Source organism: Macaca nemestrina, chromosome 1 (assembly GCF_043159975.1).
Source record: "Macaca nemestrina isolate mMacNem1 chromosome 1, mMacNem.hap1, whole genome shotgun sequence".
Classification (NCBI taxonomy): Eukaryota; Metazoa; Chordata; class Mammalia; order Primates; family Cercopithecidae; genus Macaca; species Macaca nemestrina.
In genome coordinates, this window is record NC_092125.1 from 97,780,537 (window position 1) to 97,800,138 (window position 19,602).

At 37.2% G+C, this 19,602-nt stretch overlaps 1 protein-coding gene across 5 annotated transcripts in view; it reads right to left on the reverse strand.

Annotated features, from left to right (window-relative positions):
- LOC105498227 (activating transcription factor 6) overlaps positions 1-19,602 on the reverse strand; it is a 243,691-nt gene that overhangs the window by 81,733 nt on the left and 142,356 nt on the right. For all 5 annotated transcript variants that reach the window (XM_011770213.2, XM_024798090.2, XM_071082106.1 and 2 more), the window contains one exon: positions 12,044-12,128. In XM_011770213.2, coding sequence (XP_011768515.2) covers positions 12,044-12,128 — 85 coding nt within the window. The remainder of the gene's footprint in view (positions 1-12,043; positions 12,129-19,602) is intronic.

Below are 19,602 nucleotides of genomic sequence, written 5' to 3' on the forward strand. Positions count from 1 at the left end.
TAAAAGCATCAAGGTGGTGAATGAGAAGTCTAAGGCAATACAACAGACGGAAAGGCACACTAACTTGCAAGGGGGCTGGTAGTATCTAACAAAATGGAAAGAAAAGGAAATTCAGCAGTCAAGAATTACTTGGTGGTATTCTGTTAGAAGAGATACACAAAAATATCCACCAATGCCATCGCTAATTCAAGATGCGTAAATCTCACACTGTCCCTCCCATTTTATCCATTTCTTTGAATGGCAGTACTAGTCTCTCAGTGTTCTGGTCTCAAAATCATGGAATCAGCTTTTCCTTCTCTCTCCTTTGTAGATCATCAGCTGCCAAATGCTATAGATTTTTCCTTTGGAATTTCTTTGGAAATTTTTCCTTTCTTCCCATTCCAAGCTTTGAATCACCTCATCTTGAGATTGTTTCAAAGTATCGATCCTAGCTCGTCTCCTCTCTTCATTTTTTTCTACATACAATTCTCAGCCAGATTAATAATCTCTTAATAGAGTCTTCACTATGTTATTCTTATGTTTGATAGTTTAAAATTACTTCCTTAATTCATTAATGACCTAAATCATCTGGCTGCATCCCATGCAATAAATAAATATTTATTTCTCTTTTCAACATGAATCCTCTCTGTACTGTCTCTTCCCAGACACTTTGCTCAATTCCAATTTAGCACATGATGGAATGCTGCATCAAGCAGCTGCTGCTTGGCCTTAGCCACTCTTAAGTTGTTGACTCAACACAGCAACTGGTTCATCACTGTGATTCTTTTCTGTGGACTTCATCACTGTGATTCTTTTCTGTGGACTTCTCAATATACTAAAACAAACAAACAAAAAACAACTGATGGCCAGGCACGATGTAATCCCAGCACCTTGGGAGGCCAAGGGCGGACCTCTTAAGGCCAGGAGTTCAAGAGCAGCCTGGCCAACATGGGAAACCCAGTCTCTACTAAAAATACAAAACTTAGCTGGGCATGCTGATGGGTGCCTACAGTCCCAGCTACTCAGGAGACTCACTTGAACCCAGGAGGCAGAGGTTGCAGTGAGCCAAGATCACACCACTGCACTCCAACCTGGGTGACAGATTGAGACTCTGAAAAAGGAAAGGAAAGGGAAAGGGAAAGGAAAAGGAAAAGGGAAAGGAAAGGGAAGGGAGGGAAAGGAAAGGGAAGGGAGGGAAAGGAAAGGGAAGGGAAATGGAAAGGGTAAGGGAAAGGGAAAGGAAAGGGAAGGAAAAGGAAAGGGAAAGAGTAAGGGAAAGGGTAAGGGAAAGGGAAAGGGAAGAGGAAGGGGAAGGGGAAGGGTAAGGGAAAGGGAAAGGAAAGGGAAGGAAAAGGAAAGGGTAAGAGTAAGGGAAAGGGTAAGGGAAAGGGAAAGGGAAGAGGAAGGGGAAGGGGAAGCAGAAGGGGAAGGGGAAGTGCAAGGGGAAGGGGAAGCGGAAGGGGAAGCGGAAGGGGAAGGGAAGGAAAGGGAAAGGAAAGGGAAGCGGAAGGGGAAGGGAAGGGAAAGGGAAGGAAAGGGAAAGGGAAAGGAAAAAGAAATGAAACGAAACGAAATGAAACGAAACCAGCTTATTTAAGCCAAATCTTAGGTTTGTGCAACTTACAGCTAGATGCCTTACACAAATACCTTACACTCTCTTTATCCTTTTATTCTAAATATCCTTGATAGCCCAGTTCAATTTTTATCTCCCAAGGTACCAACTGATGCTAGTGGTCAATATTTTATTATGTATCACGTTCTTCTAATTTTTGATTCTATACCATAGACATTGGGAATTTATATTACCTGGTACCTAACAGATCTCTTAAAAATTAATCAGCATATTGTTTCTGGTTTAGAATTGATCTAAATCATCGTTGTTGGTCCAGGCCTAACTGGTATCTTAGCATCAGTGTGGGGAAGTGAGCTAAAAAGGGATCTAAGGAATTCAGCCAAATTCCACCAAATTCTAAAGATAATTTGATTCATACTCTGCCTCTGTAGGTGATTGCCTTCTCTGTAGAAAACTGCCGAATCAGTTCAGGCCTCAGGTCTCTACAAAGGTAGTACCTATTGAAGTTAGTAGAGTAAATGTGAACTCTCATCTTTTACTTGCCAGTTGCACATAATTAGTGGATCTGTATATACATTTTGAGAGAAAAAAATTATTTTTTCAGGTGAATAGTGTGATGTTTCTCCTTTCCTCAGTAGAAATTCTTAGTATGGGAATTTTACTACTAGTTTTAGTAATGAGCCAAAAGTCAGAGAACTAAAGCTGGGCGCAGTGGCACATGCCTACAGTCCCAGCTACTTAGAGGGCTGAGGTGGGAGGATCACTTGAGTCCAGGAGCTCAGGTTTAGCCTGGGGAATATGACAAGATCCTGTCTCTTAAAAAAAAAGAAAAAAAAGGCCGGGTGCGGCGGCCCATGCCTGTAATCCCAGCACTTTGGGAGGCTGAGGCAGGCGGATCACGAGGTCAGGAGATCAAGACCATCCTGGCTAACACGGTGAAACCCCGTCTCTACTAAAAATATAAAAAATTAGCCAGGCGTGGTGACAGGTGCCTGTAGTCCCAGCTACTTGGGATGCTGAGGCAGGAGAATGGCGTGAACCTGGGAGGCAGAGGTTGCAGTGAGCTGAGACCGCGCCACTGTACTCCAGCCAGGGCAACAGAGTGAGACTCTGTCTCAAAAAATAAAAAAATAAATAAAAAAAATAAGACAGAGACAGAAACAGAACTATGATTATGTATTTTTTTTAAATTAAAACATAGTTTTAAGAGAACACTCAACTGTCTGGATGCAATTATATGAAATTGAAATGAAATTAATTACAATGAAAATGCAAGGTAGATAATACTTTTTTTTTAATAGACAACCTGCAGGCCTTTAAGGAGAAATAAATTGAGAAGAGTGAAAGGAAAAACTCTCAACCTGCTTAGGCAACCAGGCTGCTTGAGCAGAATTAATAGGACAGTTTCCAAATATATTTGCCTTGGGATAGCCGTGTCCAGAAAACTGTGATCATCAAAAGCAGTTATATGAACATTCTTTTATTTTTAAAACCATCACATTTATTTGGTTGGTTTGCATCCTGCCCTTCTGTTACGACCTCTCCAACTAAAAATGTGTGGCATGTGCTGGCACTAGCATTTGCCACCATTGTTATTGAGCTGTTCTAGATTTTCTTCATATGTGTGGAAATTACTTTGAGATTAAATATAATTACAGTTTAGCCTGGTAGTCATTTGTTCATCTACGTGGGCCCTTAATTCAAGTAACAGGTATAAACAGTTATTTTTATTACACATGTACCACACGAACAGGTACAAGGCACACAGATGGGAACGGAAACAGTAAAAACAAATCAAGGAACATGTTGGTCAAATTACGAAACATATCTGCTGATGGCTTGTTCATAGAATTCATTCCCTTATGAAAGATATCTACACAATTTATCTACCACTAAAAAAACAAATATATCTATCACTAAAAAATCAAACCAAAAAACCCCTCTTCTATGCTCTATCTTGTTCAATTACTTATCACGAGTGCAGAAAGGAAATGAGTAGTTTTACTACAACATAAGTAGAAATAATTTAAAAGTAGGAAATGTTAGCTTACAGTAACTACTAGTAGAACTTTCAAAATCCTTTAAAAAAAAAATCAGTAGCTTTTAATCCATCATCCACTGTTCCACCAACCATGCAATCATTTTTTAAAAATGCCTTTTCAAAAGCATACCTAGCATTGTATTTTTATTTCAATAATCTCCTGTGTGACAACTTCCTCAGACAAAAAAAGACTTTTTCTTGCAGCTTCACTAATCTGTTTTCAACTGTCTTATGAAACAAAGGAATTTAAATAATAAACAGAATGCAAAGTAAAAAACAACAAATTACAAAAATAAAACTGATATGGAGAACACAGATGATGTGACTGGTGATTTCTAAATGGCATTAATTTCACACCCATATCCTACTCTCTTTAGCGATTTCTGAAACTTTTTTCCATGGCTCAAAACCACAAAGTATAATCATAATACATTACAGTTTAAGAACAGACATTGACCTGGAAATGTACTTTACTGTGCTCAAATTGGAAAATCAAATTCATCTTACAAATATCCCCATCCAGCGTATTACATAAACCAGTTGCTCAATAAAATCTGAATTTCTGTCTTCACTTTCTGTCCTTTCCCACCCTCTCCAAAATTTTACAAGCTCCACTTGAGTCAGAGAGAGGGATCATCCACAACTCATTTTTGTTTCCAAGTTATATGTAACTTTTAAACTCAGAAATGACAGAAAATGTATTTTATTCAACTTTCTCAAACCCTTATATGCTCAGAATGAACAACTCTCGTATTGGGGATATCCTCACAATGTCTCTGCTCTTTCAATAAATAGGTATTCAAACTTTTTGTGCCTATATAACTTAAACTCTTCAGATTATACATTATATAATTATAATATAATTTGTCAAATCCATAAGTTTAATAAGCCAAAGAAATTTATCTCTGGGTCTTGAAGAATCCTATAGAATTATAGTTTCCTATAGGACAACTTTTTGCACAGTTTTATTTATAGAACGATTGCTGAAAAGGAGGCTAATAATTTCAGTTCACTCTGAACTCCAAATCTCAATGTGGTAGAAAAGTAGCCTAGGATATGTTTTAATTACGCTTGCAAAGATTAGACTAATCTGTGCTTGCCAACTATTATTAATCACATAAAATATTATTAAACTAGTAAAATATTTTCAAGTGGTCACAAAGTAATCACCAAATAACATTTACCTTACTTAAATTCTTTTATTCAACAAACATACCTATCAAATTCAAATGACTTTATTATGTTATACTGTTCCCAATGAATCTGTACAACCTTATAGTGTAGGAATGAAGTGGTATAAAACCTATTTTAAATTTTAGAGTCCCAAATATTTTCAATCCTTGCACATCTGTCTTTAATATTGAATTAACAATTTAATTAATTGGAAGATATTTTATACAATGTATGTAAATCTTGGCTCTGCTATATAGTGGTTGTGTAAATGGTATGAATTACTTTCTTGAGGCATTATCTACAAAAAAATAAAGAGAATAAAAGTTGAGTATCCCTAATCCAAAAATCTGAAATGCAAATTCCTCCAAAATCTAAAACCTTTTGAGTGTTGACCTGATGATGCAAGTGGAAAATCCACACCTGACACCTTTATTTTCTGATGGTTCAATGTATATTAACTTTGTTTCATGAGCAAAATTGTTAAACATTGTGTATAAAGGCTGGGCGTGGTGGCTCACGCCTGTAATGCCAGCATTTTGGGAGGCCAAGGCGGGCGGATCACAAGGTCAGGAGATCGAAACCATCCTGGCTAACATGGTGAAATCCCGTCTCTACTAAAAATACAAAAATTAGCTGGACATGGTGGCGGGCACCTCTAGTCCCAGCTACTCGGGAGGCTGAGGCAGGAGAATGGCGTGAACTTGGGAGGCGGAGCTTGTAGTGAGCCAAGATCGTGCCACTGCACTCCAACCTGGGTGACACAGCAAGACTCTGTCTCAAAAAAATAAAAATAAAAATAAAAACGATATCCCTGATGAACATCAATGCAAAAATCTTCCATAAAATACTGGCAAACCGACTCCAGCAGCACATCCAAAAGCTTATTCACCATGATCAAGTGGGCTTCATCCCTGGGATGCATGGCTGGTTCAACATATGCAAATCAATAAACATAATCCAGCATTATAGCAGAACCAAAGACAAAAACCACATGATTATCTCAATAGCTGCAGAAAAGGCCTTTGACAAAATTCAACACCCCTTCATGCTAAAATCTCTCAATAAATTAGGTATTGATGGGACATATTTCAAAATAATAAGAGCTATTTATGACAAACACACAGCCAATATCATACTGAATGGGCAAAAACTGGAAGCATTCCCCTGAAAAACTGGCACAAGACAGGGATGCCCTCTCTCACCACTCCTATTCAACATAGTGTTGGAAGTTCTGGCCAGGGCAATCAGGCAGGAGAAAGAAATAAAGGGTATTCAATTAGGAAAAGAGGAAGTCAAATTGTCCCTGTTTGCAGATGACATGATCATATATTTAGAAAACCCCATTGTCTCAGCCCAAAATCTCCTTGAGCTGATAAGCAACTTCAGCAAAGTCTCAGGATACAAAATCAATGTGCAAAAATCACAAGCATTCCTATACACCAATAACAGACAGAGAGCCAAATCATGAGTGAACTCTCATTCACAATTGCTTCAAAGAAAATAAAATACCTAGGAATTCAACTTACAAGGGATGTGAAGGACTTCTTCAAGAAGAACTACAAATCACTGCTCAACGAAATAAAAGAGGACACAAACAAATGGAAGAACATTCCATGCCCATGGATAGGAAGAATCAATATTGTGAAAATGGCCATGCTGCCCAAGGTAATTTATAGATTCAATGCCATCCCCATCAACTACCAATGACTTTCTTCACAGAATTGGAAAAAACTACTTTAAAGTTCATATGGAACCAAAAAAGAGCCTGCATTGCCAAGTCAACCCTAAGCCAAAAGAACAAAGCTGGAGGCATCACACTACCTGACTTCAAACTATACTACAAGGCTACAGTAACCAAAACAGCATGGTACTGGTACCAAAACAGAGATAGTGACCAATGGAACAGAACAGAGCCTTCAGAAATAATACCACATATCTATATCCGTCTGATCTTTGACAAACCTGAGAGAAACAAGAAATGGGGAAAGGATTCCCTATTTAATAAATGGTGCTGGGAAAACTGGCTAGCCCTATGTAGAAAGCTGAAACTGGATCCCTTCCTTACACCTTATACAAAAATTAATTCAAGATGGATTAGAGACTTAAATGTTAGACCTAAAACCATAAAAACCCTAAAAGAAAACCTAGGCAATACCACTCAGGACACAGGCATGGGCAAGGACTTCATGTGTAAAACACCAAAAGCAATGGCAACAAAAGCCAAAATTGACAAATGGGATCTAATTAAACTAAAGAGCTTCTGCACAGCAAAAGAAACTACCATCAGAGTGAATAGGCAACCTACAGAACGGGAGAAATTTTTTACAATCTACCCATCTGACAAAGGGATAATATCCAGAATCTACAAAGAACTTAAACAAATTTACAAGAAAAAATCAACTCCATCAAAAAGTGGGCATAGGATATGAACAGACACTTCTCAAAAGAAGACATTTATGCAGCCAACAGACACATGACAAAATGCTCATCATCACTCGCCATCAGAGAAATGCAAATCAAAACCACAACGAGATACCATCTCACACCAGTTAGAATGGCGATCATTAAAAAGTCAGGAAACAACAGGTGCTGGAGAGGATGTGAGAAACAGCAACACTTTTACACTGTTGGGACTGTAAACTAGTTCAACCATTGTGGAAGATAGTGGGGCAATTCCTCAAGGATCTAGAACTAGAAATACCATTTGACCCAGCCATCCCATTACTGGGTATATACCCAAAGGATTATAAATCATGCTGCTATAAAATCACATGCACATATATGTTTATTGCAGCACTATTCACAATAGCAAAGACTTGGAACCAACCCAAATGTCCATCAATGACAGACTGCATTAAGAAAATGTGGCACATATACACCATGGAATACTATGCAGCCATAAAAAAGGATGAGTTCATGTCCTTTGCAGGGACATGGATGCAGCTGGAAACCATCATTCTCAGCAAACTATTGCAAGAACAGAAAACCAAACACCGCATGTTCTCACTCATAGGTGGGAATTGAACAATGAGAACACTTGGACACAGGAAGGGGAATATCACACACTGGGGCTTGTCGTGGGATGGAGGGAGGGGAATGGATAGCATTAGGAGATATACCTAATGTAAATGATGAGTTAATGGGTGCAGCACACCAACATGGTACATGCATACATATGTAACAAACCTGCACGTTGTGCACATACATCCTAGAACTTAAAGTATAATAATTAAAAAGAAGAAAAAAAATAAGAATTGGGTGGACTAAAAAAAAGAGGGAATAGTTAGCTGTGTAAAATACTAAGTATTTTACCTACAACCATCTGATCTTTGACAAACCTGACAAAAACAAGAAATGGGGAAAGGATTCCCTATATAAATACTAACGGTATTTTACACAGCTAACTATTAGCTATGTAAGAGGTCAAGTAAGATGACAACGGAGACATGACCTTTGACTTTGCGAGATATTTGTCACTGACTTCCCTTTGCAAGAGCATTTCAGTGGAGTGGAAGGGCAATGGCATTTTATGGAGTGAAATGGCAAAAGCTTGGTAAGGGTGAAAAGAAGACAAAATCGGAGGTAAGGAAGTAGAAGCAGTGAGTGTGAGTGAGTCTTTTGATAGTTCTGCTCTAAAGTGTAACAGAGAAATACGATGTGAAGTCAAAGAAGTCTCCCTATACCAGAGGTAACAGTAATATTAAGACATTTTGGGCTCCGTGCAGTGGCTCATGTCTGTAATCCTAGCACCTTGGGAGGCTGAGGCAGGAGGATCACTTGACTCTAGGAGTTCAAGACCAGCCTGGGCAACACAGGGAGACTCTGTCTCTACAAATAATTTAAAAATTAGCTGGGAGTGGAATGTGCCTGTGTTCAGGAGCTACTCGGGAGGCTGAGGTGGGACAACTGCTTGAGCCCAGGAGGTGGAGGCTGGAGTGAGCCATGGGTCACGCTGCTGTACCTCAGCCTGGGAAACAGAGGGAGTCCCTCCCTTGAGGAAAAAAAAAAAAAAAAAAGGACATTTGTATGCTGATGGGAATGACCCAGTAGAGAAGAAGGAACTGTATAAAAGAGGAATGGTATAAATGCAGAGTAAAGTCTTTGAGTATTGTGAGAGGTGCTAGGAGTCAGGGTCCAAAAGGAAGAAATTACCTTAGAAGTTGGCGATGATGTTTTAAGCACAATGGCAATGATGATTATTGCAGTAAAACAGCAGCTAACCCCAAAATAGGCACTATTTAAAGCTTTTTTATTCATTTCACATCAACTCTTAGAAGAAGGTATTACTAATATCTTATCTTACAGATGAGGAAGCTGAGGTACAGAAAAGTTAATTAACTTGCCCAATGATACATATCTAGCAAGTAGCAAAGCAGGGATTTAGAACCCAATGGAAGAGACTTTTCTTTCAGTGCAACAAGAGGGAAGGCAGAGTTTGTGGGTGTAGATGCAGCTGGGCCGGTGGTAGTGGAAACATGACGTAGTTCTTGCATGATGACATCTGTTTTCTCAGTGTAGTATTTGGTGAGTTCATCAGCTGATGGGGTGGGGAGAGAGGATGTTGGAGTTTCGACAACAGGAGGTGAGAAATTCTTTTTTTCAGAGAGGGAAAGTGATTTTACTAGCAATGACTGGCAATATTAAATATCCCTTTGAAATTAATGGTCATAAATTTGAAGTGAATCTACTTGTTCTCACTGAACGATACTTTCTAGCAATTTTCAGCTGCTTGAGACCAGGCATAGAGAGGAGAGCCGGGTTTACCTAGAGAGCAGTTTTTCCAAGAAAGTGGAACCTAAGAAGAAAGGAGCCAGGAAGTAAGGGGTGTTCACAAGAGAGTGGTGACAGTACAGGACCATGGAATTTAAGCTGGGTAAGGAGGAATGTATGGCCATTAAGGATGTGATGGGCACAGAAAAGAAGTGGCAGGGTCAAAGGACTTTAGACTTGTGAGGTAAGAGAGTAGTTGGAGTGTGAGTTTTAAAGTAAGAGAGTAAGTAACAGTCAAGAGTGGGATACCTGAAAAGGAGATTTCAAAGGGAGTGCTGCTATTGACGATGATAAGGTCTAGATTATGACCATGTGGATGGGAGGCTGAGGTGGCGCAGAATAAAAGATGACTGGATCCAAAAAGGCTAGAGTACTAATGACTCCTCTATGCGGATGCTGAAGTTAGACAGCAGGATGACAGAGGCAGTGGAAGAGTCGTCAGTGGAGTAGATGACAGCAACAAATAAGGGTAAGAGGAGTAAAGTGTGATGTGACAGATTTGCAAGATGTTAAGGGGACTGAAGGAGAAAGAAGGAGAAATAATTTGAAAGTTGTAGTGGGAAGCAAGGATACCACCGACCCTGCTGCAGACTTTGAGGTACATGAGGAAGGGGAAAAAATCAGGCTCTAATTTAAGAAGTAAAGAGACTGTTCAGAGAAAAGGCTGAGGATGTAGCAAGGTACTTGAAACATGGTATATATTCAATCAATATTTCTTGAATTTGAATCTTAATTTTTTAATAGGAGCTTATCCTAAAAAGGGAAGTTTTTTTAAAAAAGACTATTTACAAGGAGTCTGAAACAGATTAAAAAGACAATGTTCCTCTAATGACTAGATTTTCCAAATCCATGAAAGGCTCCTCTTCAAAAATCAGTCACCTTGCCAAGATAAACATAGTCAAACAGCATCTTGTTGGCTTTGGCTTAATATAAATAGATAGCTCACTGTTATAAAATAAGACCAGGAATTCTCTTGCATAAGAACCCAATATCAGAAGAACAAAATTCAGTGAATTCTGCCTTGATAAAACTCAGAAAACAGCCTTTCTGAGCATAAGCTGACCCTTTAGTCTATTATAGTTTAGGCAGAGAAACTTAGGTACCTACAGGTTGAGAATAAGTGAGACTTCCTAAATACATTCTTTGGAATGTAATAAAATGCACTTTGGAATATATTCTTCTTCAGGTAGTAATACAATTATTCCATGAGTAACTTGAGAGGTATGTCTTTATTGAAGAAAGAGATGTTCTTCTCAATGTTATCATTTTTCTTAAACTTGTTCTGAATGTCTTTGTAGGGCTAAGTAAATATTGTAATTTTTTATGCTTTAACAAAAAACCCATTTATGTTTATGTCTATAAAGTTACTTCCTAAGCATTTCTAATAAACTGTCTATATACAGCTCATGAAATTCTATAGTCCTCTATGGTCTTCAAATGTATGATGAATATTACTTTTCCCCTAAAGACTAAATTTTATTGAAACTTATCTGGAATCTCCCCAAAATTCTAGTGTTTCGTTTTATAATTGTATTTGAAGGTTTAATTATTATTTATCAATCAAAATGGGAACTGGTTCAACTGCAGGTTAGTTCAAAGGGCTTTTCGTTTTCGTCTTCTTCATATACTATGAGGTTTTTGCTACCAGACAGAAAATGTACTAGTACCTCCATTATGTGAGATACACGAACTTGAAAAAGATGGCCAACTCTCTGATTTTCAATATGATGTGTCAGAGAAAGCAATGAGTCAATAACACACACTGTGCTCATTTATAATCCATAGCTGGTAATGGGAGTGAGTTATTTCTCTTCTCCATGAAGAATCAAGCTGGAAGTAATATCTGCTTCATTAGATTTCTTAGTACCTCACATATTACTTATGTGACTTTCTCTTTGGAGTACAGTGATTTTTGGGCTTGTCTTTTTTTCCTTCTAAACTATAGGCTGGTATACTATGCCTTAACATCTGTGCATTATATTATTATTTGTATTTTGCTTAATGTCCAGTGCTAGTAATAGAACAAAATACAACAGTAATACTATCAATATCAAACTCGTCAGTATTATCAACTAAACATAAATAAGCCAGGCTTCTGTGGCAAGGTCTAGGATGATATCAACATTTAGGTAACACAGGAAACTGCTTTGAGTTCCAAAAATCTGATTTACAAATTCACTGTCAGAACACAGCAGTGGCTTCTTACACTACATTTATGACTAGAAAGGTCCCAGATGCAAGTCTGTAGAGGAGTCAAGATGCTAGCTTTTCCAATTCTGTAAGTAAAAGAGAGATACTTTTTCTTTTAGGGATGTAGTGATTTTTAAAAAAAGAATAATGGATTTTAAAAATAATATTTTTGTGAAAACAGTGGAGAAATGTTTCAGAAATAATGTATGGATATATACTAATTTAACTGAACATTTTAAATGTCTTTGAACTAATGAAGAGAATCTTGGTTAAACAAAGAAATCTCATGTTGTTCATAAACCAGAATTTCAACTTACCATTTATGTTTATTGCTGGTAACACAATTGACATTTTTGGTCTTGTGGTCTTGTTATGGGTGGTAGCTGGTAACAGCAGGTGATCCTAAAATTAACAAAGAACAATCTGTTATATATAACAACTGGCTTAGTCCTAGAACAGGTCAAATTCAGGGTTTCTAAGAGGCCAATATTTCATTGAGATGATGAAAAATTATAGTTTTTATTTGAAGTTGGCTTAGACATAATTACACACCATCTTAGAATCATTTATTCATTAATGGAATACACATTTACAGAGTGTCTACCATTGTCAGGCACTATGCAGTGATCTTGGAAAACTCTTAGGTTTCTATAACACATATGCTGTAGCATACTATAAAGAATACTGATCAAGCAGTCAAGACAAGGGATTTTAATTCTAATTCTGCCACTAAATAGCTGTATCATCTGGACAAGACTATCTATCCTTTCTGTGTTTCAGTTTCCAGTCCTGCAAAATGATGGGGGCTAGACTAGATAATGTCACAAGATACTGAAAGTATCTATCCACTAAACAACATTTTCAAACTTTTTTTTTTTAAAGGCAATAAACTCTTTTTCCCATCAAAATTCTCATCCCGGGAATTTTCTACTTGTAGAAGAAAGGAACTATCAACATGTAGAAGAAAGATTCTGACTGAAGCAGGGCCAAGCCCTAGAGCCTTGCCTGCTTAAAGCAGCCTCCTCTTCTCCCTTTGAAGTGACCAGAGCATTAGACATTTATTTGCAAGTGACAGGTGCATGCTAAAGAAGATGTACAGTTTTTGCCCTTAAAAAGCATGGTGGCTGGGTGCGGTGGCTCACCCCTGTAATCCCAGCACTTTGGGAGGCCAAGGCGGGCAGAACAAAGAGTTAAAAAATTACAAATACATGCCTAGCACAATTGTATAGTCCTACATTGTGTAGGGCATCTGAGTTTTCTAATTTCCAGCACACAAGTACTAAAAGTAAGAATGAGCCAAGAGAAGTTTGGCTTCAGAAAAGCAGAGTATAAGTGTTTTGAAAATGTATATACATCTGTAGGCATTCTAAGGCTGATTATAGATGGCTTATGACTTTGATATTAACTACTGTTTTCAGTAACTCCTCTTCTTTCTAGTAAAAACATATGAACTGTCACAGAAAAAAGAAAAAAAAGCATATTAGCATTTCCATTTAAGGGAGCATGGTTAAACTGGAGATAAAACTCAACCTAAGTTTGACCCATTTTGCTTTCTTTTCTTGTTCCTGTGTTCACTGTTTCACCATTCATGCAACAAACTTACTATATGAAATAACTCATCAAAAAGTAGGATCTGATACAGCTGAGAGCAATAAAAATTCAACAGAACTTCAAAGTTGATATGATTATGAAGTGCGATTATCAGCAAAATTAAGAAAAAAATCTAAAAAGTGAAAAACAAATTGAAATTGATATACATGAAGAGAACTGTGCAGAAAACATTTCCAGTAACTGCTTGTATTTTGTGTAATTCAAGGCAACGTTTCCAAGAGAACATGTTTTTAAAAATCGGGGAGGAGAGAGAAGATGAGTAAAGTTCTGTTAGAATTCCAGCATTGCAGCAAGGGAATTTTTTGTTTTGTTTTTTTTTTTAAGTGCATTGTTAGACACAAAGATCACACATTTCTGGGTAAGATAACATTATAACCAAGAAAAAACAGAATTTGCTGATCTTCAAGCCATGAAAGTTATACATAGCTTAATTCCTATCATTAAAATACTGCTTCAGGGTCTCTAAATTGAATGTGAAAACAAACCAAAAAACTTGCAAGCCCCAAATTAAGGCTATTGTAAAAATAAACACACTTAGATTCCACTGGTCATGGGTTAAGGTCGGGCTCAGACTTAATTCTGAGTTTCCTGCTAAGATATAGATGCCATACTAATTGTTGTTTTTAAACACGATCTTCTGAACACAATGTCTCCTACTTTCTCTTTTCACTAACTTTTTAACGAACTAGTTACTTTTGCAGCAGAAAGCTAAAAACCATGTGTGATTTATGAAAAAGAAGAATCACATCTTGCATGCATACAAATTATTAAAGTTAACCTGCCTTGTCTCTAATTATTAAAGGTTTGCAAACTGGAGTAACAGTTTTAAGTACTTGTTTACCAAGAGGCCCAAAAATTAGACTGCAGGGAACCAAAGCTGGTATACTACCAACTCTAACAGTACATATCTTGTAATAAAAATGTCTATATATCATATATCACATATATTTTATCTATCTTATCTATGTATCTGGGACAATGTAGTTACTTCATCGAATATTTACCTCCACTTCCTCAAAATAAATGTTTCTTGAACCTCACAACAATGAATCCTGAATCATTAGTTTCTCTGTGTTCATCTTACTCCTTTTTAGATCATTAATACTGTGAGCCACATTTTCAGAAACAAAGGAGCTGTAATCACTCAATAAATATTTACTGGCTTCTTACTGTTCATTTAAAAAAATTACTTAGCACAGTACCCTGTCATGTATTCAGCATTGTGCCACAGAGGATATTTTCTTTTAAAGAATATAAATCCAAGTTTTTATTTTGTTGGGAACACTGAATTGTGGCAGAAACAGCCATTTTTTAAAACTCAATATATGCTCTCCTTCTTCTATAATATTAAAATAGCAACAGGACTTGTGATATTCAGTTGGGCACAATGCCACCCAGAATAAAGACTGTATTTCCTAGCCTCCTTTGCAACCAAATAAGGCTACACAGTCTGGTCAACGGACCGTAAGAAGAAATGGCAACTTCTTCAAGGTGGTAATGGTAGAAGGCTTTCCTCCTCCTTCCCTTTCTCCTTCTTGCTAGCTAGAAGGCAGATATGACTGCTAGAGCTGGAGTAGCCATCTTTGTTCCATGAGACAGAAGCTGCAAGTTGAGAATTATGGAGCAAGAAGACAGAAGGAGACAGGGATCCTAATGATTAAGTAGCTATCATTAGATCTCTGAAATGTATACATGAAAGAGAAATAAACTTCTAATTTATCTAAGACACTATTATTTTGTATTTTCTGTCACTCAAACCTAAACTTAAACCAAATTACTAGTTAAATTACAAATTTGTGAAACAGTTCTAAAGGAATTTGGTCAAGAGGAATCTCCATAATAGTTAATCAAGAACAGCATTGTTATTTTTTAACAGCATAGAAACCATATTTATAATTTAGTCTTCTTGATATCACACCCCCTTTTACTTAAATACTTATTAAGGAACTAGTGAAGGAAATTCAATCCCGGAGGTACAATTTGATAAATCTGTACTTCTTTCCCTCCAATTAAATCGTTTAAAATAACCCAACTGTGACAAAAATGAAACTACTTAAAAATAAAAAGGATAGTAGAAAAAGGATGTTGCCATAGAAAGAAATATATTTTGGCACTGTCATTCAAAACTATGTCACTAATTTTAAGACATCTTCGAATGGACTCCTGAAATGTCTTTATCAACCTTTCCCTAGGGCTTAGATACCATAGGATTTCCTCTGGAATGAAATCATGTGGACAAATATTATGATCAATGTATTGTTACTCTTATTCCCAGAAAAAGTTAGAGAAACATGGAGGGGAGGGGGCAGGGAGAAACACCAAAACATTTTCCCATGAAAATAAAGCATCAGTTTTCTAATGTTATGCAATATTGTACATGAGAAAATATACTACTTTCATACAGTTCTCCCAATTCCCTCTTCCAAGCAATTTGTTAGAAACCAACAAAATATGAGTGCATAACACAGCATTCAAAGTTACATTTCTTCTCTTTTCAAGAAAACAAAAGCATTGGAGACTGGCTTATCAAAAGAAAAGGATCACATTTTGCTCTGCTGAAATTAATTATGGTAACTCATAATAGAATTCAGGCCCTATTGAGAGTTATCAAATGTTGATTCTACATAGCCATGTAGAATACAAACTGATTAAATGACCCTTCCCATTCCCCCTATAAAACTCACTGACTAGTGCCCCTAGCACAGGGAACATCCACAACTATTGAGTTGTATCTTTTTTCAAGACTATTTTCATTAATTATATTAGTCAGTATAATTGTGTAATAAAATATTACATAAACTAATAGTGTGAAAAGAGAGCAAAAAGATAAAAATAAGTTTTAAAATGTTCTCTCCTTGCAAAGCCACCATAAAAATCGTAATAGTCTGCCCTCAGATTGCTTAACAAGTACCTTTAAGTTCTTATTCCAATTTAAAGTAACTGTAACCAATACTGGAAATTATGGTTGCTGAATTGTGAGTACGGTTTATGCAAGAAAGGCAACATGCAACTCTGAAGAGTGGATCTGGACTCAAAGAAAAGATGGATTAGAGACTTAAATGTTAGACCTAATACCATAAAAATCCTAGAGGAAAACCTAGGTAGTACCATTCAGGACATAGGCATGGGCAAAGACTTCATGTCTAAAACACCAAAAGCAACGGCAGCAAAAGCCAAAATTGACAAATGGGATCTCATTAAACTAAAGAGCTTCCGCGCAGCAAAAGAAACTACCATCAGAGTGAACAGGCAACCTACAGAATGGGAGAAAATTTTTGCAATCTACTCATCTGACAAAGGGCTAATATCCAGAACCTACAAAGAACTCAAACAAATTTACAAGAAAAAAACAAACAACCCCATCAAAAAGTGGGCAAAGGATATGAACAGACATTTCTCAAAAGAAGACATTCATACAGCCAACAGACACATGAAAAAATGCTCATCATCACTGGCCATCAGAGAAATGCAAATCAAAACCACAATGAGATACCATCTCACACCAGTTAGAATGGCGATTATTAAAAAGTCAGGAAACAACAGGTGCTGGAGAGGATGTGGAGAAACAGGAACACTTTTACACTGTTGGTGGGATTATAAACTAGTTCAACCATTATGGAAAACAGTATGGCGATTCCTCAAGGATCTAGAACTAGATGTACCATGTGACCCAGCCATCCCATTACTGGGTATATACCCAAAGGATTATAAATTATGCTGCTATAAAGACACATGCACACGTATGTTTATTGCTGCACTATTCACAATAGCAAAGACTTGGAATCAGCCCAAATGTCCATCAGTGACAGACTGGATTAAGAAAATGTGGCACATATACACCATGGAATACTATGCAGCCATCAAAAAGGATGAGTTTGTGTCCTTTGTAGGGACTTGGATGCAGCTGGAAACCATCATTCTTAGCAAACTATCACAAGAACAGCAAACCAAACACCGCATGTTCTCACTCATAGGTGGGAACTGAACAATGAGATCACTTGGACTTGGGAAGGGGAACATCACACACCGGGGCCTATCATGGGGAGGGGGGAGGGGGGAGGGGGGAGGGGGGAGGGATTGCATTGGGAGTTATACCTGATGTAAATGACGAGTTGATGGGTGCAGCACACCAACATGGCACAAGTATACATATGTAACAAACCTGCACCTTATGCACATGTACCCTACAACTTAAAGTATAATAATAATAAATAAATTAAAAAAAAAAAAGAAAATTGGCCCTGCATACAAAACTAGCCAATGAGTGCATATTAACATAATCAAATGAAATAAAGATATGTATCTTTTTAAAAACTAATTTTAACCAGTACTGTTTATTAACAGACCATCTACTAGTCCCCATTATATAGATAAGATTGATTCTACTGTATTAGAAAACTCTGGCTCAAGGTTGCAGCCCTTTATCTTTAATAGAAAGGAATGTATTTCTATCATAATTTCCCCTAGAAATGAAGGAAACTCAGGCTGCACTTGTGACACTGAGCAGCTTTTACACGGATCAACACAGACCTCTATTAGGGAAAAAGTTTTGCATAGTAGACCAATAGTAACAACAGCCTCTTAACATTTTATATTTGGCCCATATCCACTGGCTTCCAGAGATGGGATTGGTTTTCCAATATACGAAACTGTTAGAAGCAGATCAAAAATAAAAATAGCACCTAGCCTTATTTCAAAAATTGTATTAAATTTTCTCTAACCTATGTCCCTGTCCTAGAGAGCTTTTGTTTTCTTCTATCACTCTATTTGGTATCTTTCAAGCTGTCAAAGAAGTTGAAGAGCATGTTAACCCTCAAAAATTAGAGCCAAAGCATCAACTAGAAGTAGGCCTTTCAGAGTTATTTATCTAAATTTACATTTTGCACTAGTGTTGTTTTCTAGCAGTTATAGTAATTCCTGATCAAAAAGCAAATGTGTTCATTCATTAAAGCAATGGAGTTTGAAATCATGAAAATATACAGACACACATTGTGACATATCCTGAAAATAAAAATTGCAAAAAACAAAATTAGGGGTGGTAAAATTAAGTAGAAAGTAATCATTTAAAGTCTATTAAAATGTCTACTACACAGGGCTTCTCAGCAGAGTAAAAACATAAGCAAGGTATATTACTCACCCGAAAACTAGAATTAATATAAATAGCTAATATGAATGCTGTATTTGTGCCATTAATGTATGCAATAAAACTACAGACCAATAAAAGGAAACGTAGAGCTTGCATCTGCACCATTAGTATGCATGTCAGCCAGAAGAATAAATCAAAACTATTAGTGTACAACAGATGGCCCAAGAATGAGCCAAGGTTTATGCTTTGACAAGAGGAAACTTTTGACACTTAATACAAATCTGATAATGCTGGCAAGGTCACCGAGGAAAAATGAGCTTGAAATCCTAATAAGTACAAATTCAAGTTTTGATTTAAGATATGCTTTTCATGTCAAACTCTGGAGGATGTCCACTGCAAACTGCCCAATTAACTGTGCCTCCCCTTTTATTCACACCAAAAAGTATTAGGTTGGACCATAAAAAATTGTCATTTTTGTGAGTCAAATATCAGTAATTTCATAAGGTTCAATCTAAGAGTGATATATGCCTCTCTTTTTAAAAACCAGAATTAATTTTGAGTTTCTTGGTCAAAATGGTTTCTTGTAAATACTTTCCTAAGGACAGGATAGTAGCATCCAAAATCATTCTTCTCTTTTGATGAGAGTTTCAGGAAAAATGTTTCTAAACCAGGTCAGGATTGATCTCCCTAGGGAAACCTCTTAGACAAAATGTTGGTTACATGCTCTGGACAGGTATAGGACCAGGAAGTCTTCAACCATGTGCTTCATAATACTTCATTCAGTAACTTGGAGTTGGCTGGGTGCGGTGGCTCACGCCTGTAATCCCAGCACTTTGGGAGGCCGAGGCAGGTGGATCACGAGGTCAGGAGATCAAGACTACCCTGGCTAACATGGTGAAACCCCTTCTCTAATAAAAATATTTAAAAATTAGCTGGGCGTAGTGACAGGCACCTGTAGTCCCACCTACTTGGGATGCTGAGGCAGGAGAATGGCATGAACCCAGGAGGCGGAGCTTGCAGTGAGCAGAGATCGCTCCACTGCACTCCAGCCTGGGCAACAGAGCGAAACTCCGTCTCAAAAAAACAAAAACAAAAACAAACAAACAAAAAAACACTTGAGTTAATCAAAGTTCAAAACTTTGTTAGGTATAATAGAGGGCCTTTTCAAAAACTGGGAAG